At 45.4% G+C, this 8,373-nt stretch overlaps 1 protein-coding gene across 1 annotated transcript; it reads left to right on the top strand.

Annotated features, from left to right (window-relative positions):
* The first annotated feature begins 54 nt into the window (after positions 1–54).
* Positions 55–7,914, top strand: LOC310662286 (uncharacterized protein). The gene is made up of 12 exons (XM_083409066.1): positions 55–393; positions 508–619; positions 1,597–1,690; positions 2,048–2,102; positions 2,420–2,560; positions 3,305–3,465; positions 3,607–3,705; positions 3,913–4,058; positions 4,501–4,675; positions 5,595–5,707; positions 5,798–5,882; positions 6,076–7,914. Exons 1-12 carry the CDS (start codon positions 270–272, stop codon positions 6,130–6,132), a joined length of 1,362 nt encoding a protein of 453 aa, XP_083265192.1. The 5' UTR covers positions 55–269; the 3' UTR covers positions 6,133–7,914.
* Positions 7,915–8,373: the final 459 nt, after the last annotated feature.

The following is an 8,373-nucleotide window of genomic DNA, read 5'->3' as shown; positions in this document are numbered from 1 at the left end:
GGGTTTCGCTCCTCGTTTGATTGGCGCCTCAGATCGCGTTGCCCCATGGGAACTGTAATGCCGCTGCATTACACCTGAGTCTACTTAAGAGAGCGGCAACGTCTACGCGGTTTGACTACCTGCTGGGCGCGATGCCTTATGGGAAAGACAAACCCCCTCCCTCACGCGCACGCGCGCGCAGTGCCTTTCGGGAGCTGTAGTTTCCTCGCTTCCGCCCCGCTTCCCAGGCTTCCTTGCCGTTTCCGTTGGCTCCTCGCTCTCCGGTAGCCATGCCTGGGGGCAAGGGTGGGAAGCCTCGCGAGGCCGCGAACCCGGCGGCCGCGAGTGTGTCTGAATCCGTGACCGAGCGGGTCCTGCGGGAGGCGCACTCGCTTTATGTGCATCCGGGTCATGGTGAGAGTTGGGGATGGGGCAAAAAGATGGGGGGGGTCTTCCTGGGGTGGGGGGCCTCTGAAGGGTTGCGTGGGGTGTGTGTGCAGGAGCTAACCTTTCCCCTCCCCCTCCCAGGGCTGGTGTCCATTGGGGGGCGCCTGGGCCTGACTCTGCTCCCACCACGCCGCAAAGTGACTGTCATGGTGATGGGGAACCACAGTGCTGGCAAGAGCAGCTTCATCAACTGGTGAGCTGAAGAGGGCTATACAAAGGAGGGCAAAGGGACTCATAGAAATGGTAGGGTTGGAAGGGACCCCAAGGGTCATCCAGACCAACCCCTGCAGTGCACGGATCTTTTGCCCAACGTGGGACTCGAACCCACAACCCTGACATTAAGAGACTCATTTTTGGCAAACCCAAGTGAGCTGAAAGCAGAGTATCGTGCCAAGGGGTGTGCTGGCATGGGTGCATGCAGCGCCGAATTTATGTATAAGCTAAACAAGCTATAGCTTAGGGCCCCACTCTCTTGGGCTCCCAAAAAAATTTTAAAGGAAAAAAACTACTGGATGTATATTTCCAAAATATAAGATAAAAAAACCAAATAAAATAAAACCTACATACAGCAACAGTGACAAATGGCTTTAGATACCTGTTAGGTCCATAAATTACCATATAGCATATATTCAACATGAAAAACAGTGACAATTTGTTGTTGACAAAGGACAGCTGGACATATAAATGGCCCCATTAGGTAGCTTAGGGCCTCATCAAACCTAAATCTGGCCTTGGGTGCATGGCGCTCTGGGGTAGTCCTATAGGGTTTGGTGGTGGTGCATTTCAGGTCTCTGCCAAACTTCCAGTTCACCCCCCAAGTATTTGATGACTTGAGGAAGGTGTTGCTGCTGAATAGGAGGCATTGGTGTGTCTGCAGGGCTGTTAGGGTGGTTTCTTAACACTGATACATAGTAACAAAAGAGACAGGTGTCATTTCGTGGAACTCCTTGATATTTATGCAAGATACAGTTTGCTATGAATTATTGCTAGTTGATGGGTTGGACAGGATATTCTGAGTACCAGAGGGCTCGCATTCATACTGGCTGGTTTTAGTATGCAAAGAGGGGGCTATAATCTACAAGATACCCAGGGTAGTTTTGTGGTGGGAATGGGTCAAATGACATTTCCATCATTCAAAAGCATCTTGCTCCCTTCAATGTTTTCCTGCAGGTATGTTGAGGAGCACATTCAACGAACCGGTGTAGCTATTGAGACTCAGGGTTTCACCTTCATCACTAGTGGAAGGAAGCGAGAATCTCTCACGGTGAGAATTTCTTTTCTGATTCACAATGCTCCAAGAGAAAATGACTGGCTTCCTGCAATGTTCTGGACTGAGGATGTAGAAATTACTGATATCAGTAGGCAAGGAGTTCCGAAGTATAGCTGGTGCCACACTCACAAAGATTGATTTCTTGTAAATGTGTAACACTATCAGTTCCACTTATATAAGCAGCTGAGTGGATAAGACAATCTGGAATAACTGAAGAACTTAAATAATGAATTCATGATTAACATATAGGATGGACCTATGGCCAAGATTTTGTCTGATCTTTTCAATGCCATCTGTACTGTAGTACAGTATCCTGTGTTCTAACCTCTTCTGTTTCCCCCCCTATTACAGGGTAATGCCACACTCCATCTGTACCCCCATTTCCAGGCCTTGCAGAGTTTCAAAGGTTAGTTGCAAACAATTAAGAGCAAGGAGTGGACCTCTGCATTAAACGGTGACATGAATTGGATCAGTTGTTCCTTAAGGCAGGCAACTGGCATCTACAGGATTTGTGGGTGGCTGTTGAAATCATGCCATCAAGTCATTGAGATATGTGGGGTTGTGGAACTCCACCACCTTGAGTTACATCACCACAGTGGGTAGAATGATTTGGAGTATGGTGTTTGTTTTCAGGAGAGGTAGAGAACAGACACAGTGCTTAGCATCTGTCAGTGGTAAGAGCCTACTTCAGAGTCTTAATTTTGCCTCCCCTCTTTCTTTTAGGTGTGCCAGAGTACCTGAGCACTGAGATCTGTACCTCTAAGCAGAAGCAGTTCCCCCTGGTCACTTTCCTTGACACGCCAGGCTTGGTGGACGGAGACATGAAATATCCTTTTGATGTGGAAGGGGCACTTATCTGGTTTGGTGAGTGTAGCAGTATGGATAAACGGAATGGAGTTGTCTCTTAATGAATTCCTCTTTTGGAGGCATTATGCCTCTGAATACCAATTGCTGGGAATTGTGCTCGGGTTCAGCTTGCACGCTTCCTACAGTGATCTTGATTGATCATTGTGAGGACTGAATGTTGGACTAGATGGGGCTTTGGCCTGATCCGGCAGGCTTTCTTATTCTTCTTAATCCAGAGCAGAGATGAGGAACCTGTAAGCCTCCAGGTGTCATTGAACATCAACTCCCATTATCCCTTACCATTGGCTGTGCCAGCTGGGGCTGAAGGGAATTGGAGTCCAGTGACACCTGGAGGGCCACATTTTCACCATTCTGATCTAGAAAAAGCATTGGGAAGAACTGTTATTCTGGATCAAGCTAGTATCTAAATGAAAATGGACCTGTGTGGGGACAACTGGAATGGAGGTATAAAGAAAGGAAACTCTGCGGTACAAAGATGCGGTGGTGGTTGGAATCTGAAGGGAAAATTGATGTTTTTGCTGTTTTCTTTCCTAATTAGGTTTTTGCTGCTTTTTTCATAATTAGTAATAAGTGTCTTTGGGAGAATTTGTGAAAATATCTTTGCAAGTGATGATAAAACTTTGTGGCAATAATTCATAGAGAAATGCTGCATTGCCACAGTGGCAGTAGGGAGAATATTTTAGCATGAGGCATCTTTTACTGTAGATTAACTCCCTTCTTCTGCCATTGTCTTGCTTCCAGGCCAGCTCTGCGACCTCATCCTGGTCTTTTTTGACCCCATGGGACAGGCCCTTTGCAAACGCACTCTCAACATTGTGGAGAACCTCAATGAGGGGCACGGAGACAAGCTGCATTTTTACCTCAGCAAGGCTGATGAGGCGGGTGCAGAAGGTGACAGACAGGTACTCACAGGGTGAGGTTGTCTTGAGGATAATGATCAAGAAACGGGAGACAGAATGTCTGTTTCAGTAAGGGAAGCAGCCTAGAGCAGCACAAGGTCTTTCCCTTTTTTCTTGATTCTGATCTGTTCTCTTTCCTGACAGAGGGTGTTGATGCAAATTGTCCAGGAACTCTGCAAGCGCCCAGGCCTCAATAAGTGCGGGTTTGATATGCCCACAATCTACATCCCCAACTCCAATAAGGTGAGTGGCAACCCTTTGCCATTTCAGAGGTGATGGGGAAGCCTCCATGAAGTAAAGTTAACGAAAAGGTGGGAAGCCTTGGGAAGGGGGAAGAAAATACGCAAAACAGTTGCACCTTGGTGTGTTTGAGAAAAGTGAGATTTGCTAGGAGGATGTTGATGGGCTATGAATGGTGGTGTGTGTAACCAGCCTAACACTGTCCCTCAGCCAAGCCGGTGCGTTAATCAGATTGAGGAGATCTGCCGAACCATCGAGAAGACAATCAGCCAAACTGTGCAGCACACACTCAACGCTTTGGAGCGGGACTGCCACCTCATCGAGGAGGCCACGCAGCGTTTGCTAGAAGAGGACAAGTAAGAGCGCGGCATTGTGGGAAGCGAATGATGAATGTCTTGAACGTTGCCATATTCCTCATAAGAGCTGAAGCTGCTTGTCAGTCTGTGAAGGGGTGGGCTGTGAGGAGCAGTTGGCAGGGAGCAGGATAGCACATCAAATCACAGATGGAAGAATGGAGTGTGAAGTTTTTATGGGATGAAAAGGCGGGTTAGCAAGCCCACCTGGCTGCCCTGAAGTGAAATGCATGTGGGAGGGACATTGAGCAGTTAATTAACATGTGTTTGGGGCCGGAGAGATCTTCTCTAGAAATTGTGAAAGAGATTGGAGAGGAAATCAGGAAATAGACATCTATGAGTGCATTAGGGGTAGCAGAATTTGAGTGCCTGGGACATTGTAGTGGTCTTCCTCGTTCCCAAGTGTGTGTATTTTGCTCTTTTTCTCTCCTCTCTATGTGCCCAGCGAGGCCAGAAACAGCAACTTCCGTGCTCGTTTCCGGGGAGCGCTGCTTGGGCTAGCAGGCTGCCTCCTGCCCATCTTTCTCCTCGTGACCTTGCTCTTTGGTACAGCCTTTGCTCGCCAACTCTGGACTTTGGTGTTGGGAGAAGAGCAAAGCCAGGCCTTAGAGCTGTCCATGGTGAGTGCTTTTTTTTGCTTACCTTCCCTCAATTCAGCTTCCCATTGCTCCTCATTGCCTCATAATCACTATTTCCCCCTGTGCTTTCTCAGGATGCTCCTCAGTTAAGCTCCATTACACTTTTTATGACTGGAGCCATGTATTATCCACAATTCTGTGCTAGTGTAAAAGTAATAGTGTAACAGAATCTTTGCTTTCATTTGAAGGGGCAGGGGAGAGGAGAAGCCATGTTTTAGCTTTCATGTATAAGAGTTTGAAAGCAAGCTTTTAAAAGGAGCAATTAGAAAATTGCCATTCTTTCCTCACTTGTGCATCTCTAGAGGGTGGAAGAAATAAGTCAGAAGGTTGTATCCAAGCTTTACCCAGACTAGACCCACTGAAAAGAATGAAAGAAAGAAAAAATAAAAGAATGGACCTAAGTTAATAGGGCACATTATTTTTAATGGGCATCCTCGGAGTGTGACTAACTGGATATACCCTGTGGTCACAAATGCTAGATAAATTAACTTTGATAGCGAAAACTATGGCTGTGTGCTGTCTATAATTCTTCCCCTATGCAACATGGTTGCAGAATTCAGTGCAGTAAGAATCCCAGTTTTCTTTCTTTTTTCTTAAATAAGAAAACTGTTTTTTTGGGGGAAAGCAACTGTGGTTCTTTAAAAAGCAAACAATAAATTTGGGTAGTGCCTAGATAGTACAACAGTTGATGATAAACATAATTAAAACATGCATGCTTATATTGCTTATTTTTTGCAGGACACAGAATTTCAATTTTGTCAGTAGGAAATTTGGATTGTCTTGCCATAAAATGTTTGGATTTTTAGTAAAAAAATATTTAAAGCAAATAGTATGTGAGCTCTTATGATTTCCTCTGTGAATACAAACTCTTGTGTCTTACACCCACTATCTTATTTTTCAGCGTCCAATTGCTTCCATGTGGAGCCTTATCCCTGAAGAGCAAACCTTAACAGTATTCTTTGGTCTTCTTGGCCTCTCAATTCTCCTCCTGCTCTTGGCCAGTTACACTTTCAGGTAAGAAGCTCTCTCGGCTTAACGCTAAGAGAGCCTTGTGCAGAGGAGACATGCACCACACTAACATATCCCTCCTCCTTTCTTGTTTAGGACAAAGCCCACTCTCTCAAAGAAACAGAAGCGGCAGCTGGAGGACAGGCGAGACTATGTAGTGGACGTGGTGCTAGAAAAAAAGGTTGACAGCTTTGGGAATTTGGTTTGGAATTATGACAAGGGGCTTGGCATCTGTGCCAAAGGATCATGGTTAGGAGAGGCAGGGTTCATGACTCCTGTGTGGGATTCTGGGTAATGGTAGGTTGGGGATATCCTTCCTAGGAGAAGGGGCTGGCCAGTGTATCAGCTTACAACTAATTCTGTTTTTTCTGCAGAGACAGCTCTATGAGGAATACCTTCGCCAAAGCATCGGCGAGCAGGACCTGAGCTGAAACCCCTCCCTAATGGATTCAAAGAGACTGCCAATCCCCTGCCACGTTAAAATCTCTCCCCTCTGAGTCACTCCAGAGAACAGAGATTTGTACAGCAACTGTGAACCGTCCTAAGGGGCCAGGTTTTTTTTTAAAAACGCCATTTCAAGGGCTTTAAATTGACTTGGCATCTGTTCTATATAGGTCAACTCCTTGTATTTGATTGGATAGGAGTGGGCGCCCTGTGTTCTTCTGAACTGGGATCAGTCACACCAGTGGTGCCCTGCGTCCGCACTTGTTATGAGTCCTGCTAAGGCTGCTACACTTAGCTTTTAATGGGATGGTGCCTCTGGCCTTTTCTGTGGCCTCATGAGGGAGCAACAGCAGCATTGCCCAGCTGCTTTTTGCACCTGATTGAACTATGTCACTCCTAAATAACCAAGTTTTTAATTGGCAACACTATCAAGCTGATAATGCTCTTTTACTGGCTACTAACATCATTTTCATTAAGATGGGGACCACCTGTCTTCATGACCCTAATTGGTACTCCCCTCCTTTGGCAATGCATCATCTCTGCATCACTTCCACCTGTAACTAGCCTTGGCCCATCCACTGTCCCTTAGGATGACTTTTGTCTCTGTTAAATGTCAAGTTCAGTGTCTTCTTCTTATCCTTTGGCAAGCAATACCTCAGAACATCTCTGGATGTTGCATTAGGACTGGAGATGCCCATGTCATCCTCCGTCTCACACTACGAAGTGCCTTCAACTGATACCAGCTCTTGAGGGGAAGTCAGGACATTTTTGCCGATAACCACTGCCCTCTCGTTCGTTCTGCAGTCCTACCTATGCTGATACTTAATGCTGTGAATTCTCGCCATAACTGCATTTTTAATATAAGCTATAACTGTCTCCAGCACTCATTGTAGCATACTGGGAGTCTCATCCCACACATCTAGTGGCACCTGTCTGGAAAAAAGGGCTGTCTCAGCTAATTTCCCTCATATGGGTCCCTCAGCTGCATTCATTGATTCTCAGACATCTCCGATGTAATTGCTGTATCTGTGCCTCATGAAATGGCTCTCCATGAGAGACTGATCTTTCCATCTGTTTTGAGATACTCCACATATTGAGGCAAGTGGCAGTAGCAGTAACCAATCATGTTGTGAGGATTAGAAACTTTTCAATGTAGAGGGAGCTATTTTTCTCTAATCCCTTGCTTTAAGAGACTTGGATTTAAACCGTGATCCAAGAGAAATGGCATAATTTGAGTTTCTAAATTGCCCTCACAGCTGCACAAAAATGTTACAATCGGGGTTATAACTTCTCAAGCCCTATCCCCAAATGGGATAGTGGTGGTGCTATAGTCAATGGAACAGGGGCGCAAGAGTTCAATTTCAATCGTCTTTCTCTCCCTACAAACAGAAAATAGCCCATGGTCTGTATGCCAACTACCAACTTCCAAGTTTGTCAAGTTTGTCAAGGAAAGGAGAGGAGCCAGAATTTATGGCTGTGTCACTGCTAATCGGCTCACCATTTTGGTTCTTCCCCACCATTTTCTGAAGCTTTGTGTCTTTTGTTGGTACGAACTGATATTAAGGTGGTGATGGGGAAGAGTAGGGGTGTAGCCTGAAATTCGTAAAATATACTCATTAGAAGCTTTTTAAAAAATTGCTGGTATGAACCCCTTGCCTAGGGCTTCAGTAAAACAAGTTTCTCTTTCTGCAATGTGCTCCAGCAAACATTACCACTAAGGGTGGGTGTGGGGAGGGTGGTGAATTTAATAAAGCTCACTGTAGAATTTGCCTTGGCTTCTTTTTTTCATCCAGAAGCTTTTAGTCCTCACATGTAGCTCCTTCCCCTCCTGGTTTTAATTTCTGCTTTTTCCTCATGTTTCCTGGCCCAGCTCCATTCAAATGAATGTCACAAGAAAACAGTCATGCATCTTTATTTAATCTAGAAAGTACATTGGGTTTGGGGTGTGCAATTTGAATATATTGCCTTCCCTTCTGCCCTTTCTGGTGCTCTGCGGATGCAGCTTTTCTATGAATTCATGCTGTCCGTGATGATTTTCCCAGTTTCACTACTTGTAGATCAGCAGCTACCACCCCAAAATTGGGAAAAGGGCAAAGACTTTTACATAGGCAATTAAATATAAGTAAGTAAATGGGTGAAGAGTTTCCACCCCCAGGCAAGTAATTAAAATCTGTATATTGTTTATTTGATACATTTGTATATCAACTGTATATAACCCTTTGTAAATT

The sequence above is a fragment of the Podarcis tiliguerta genome (genome assembly GCF_965153285.1).
Source record: "Podarcis tiliguerta genome assembly, chromosome: 13".
NCBI lineage: Eukaryota > Metazoa > Chordata > Lepidosauria > Squamata > Lacertidae > Podarcis > Podarcis tiliguerta.
This window is presented reverse-complemented; position numbering and strand designations above follow the sequence as displayed.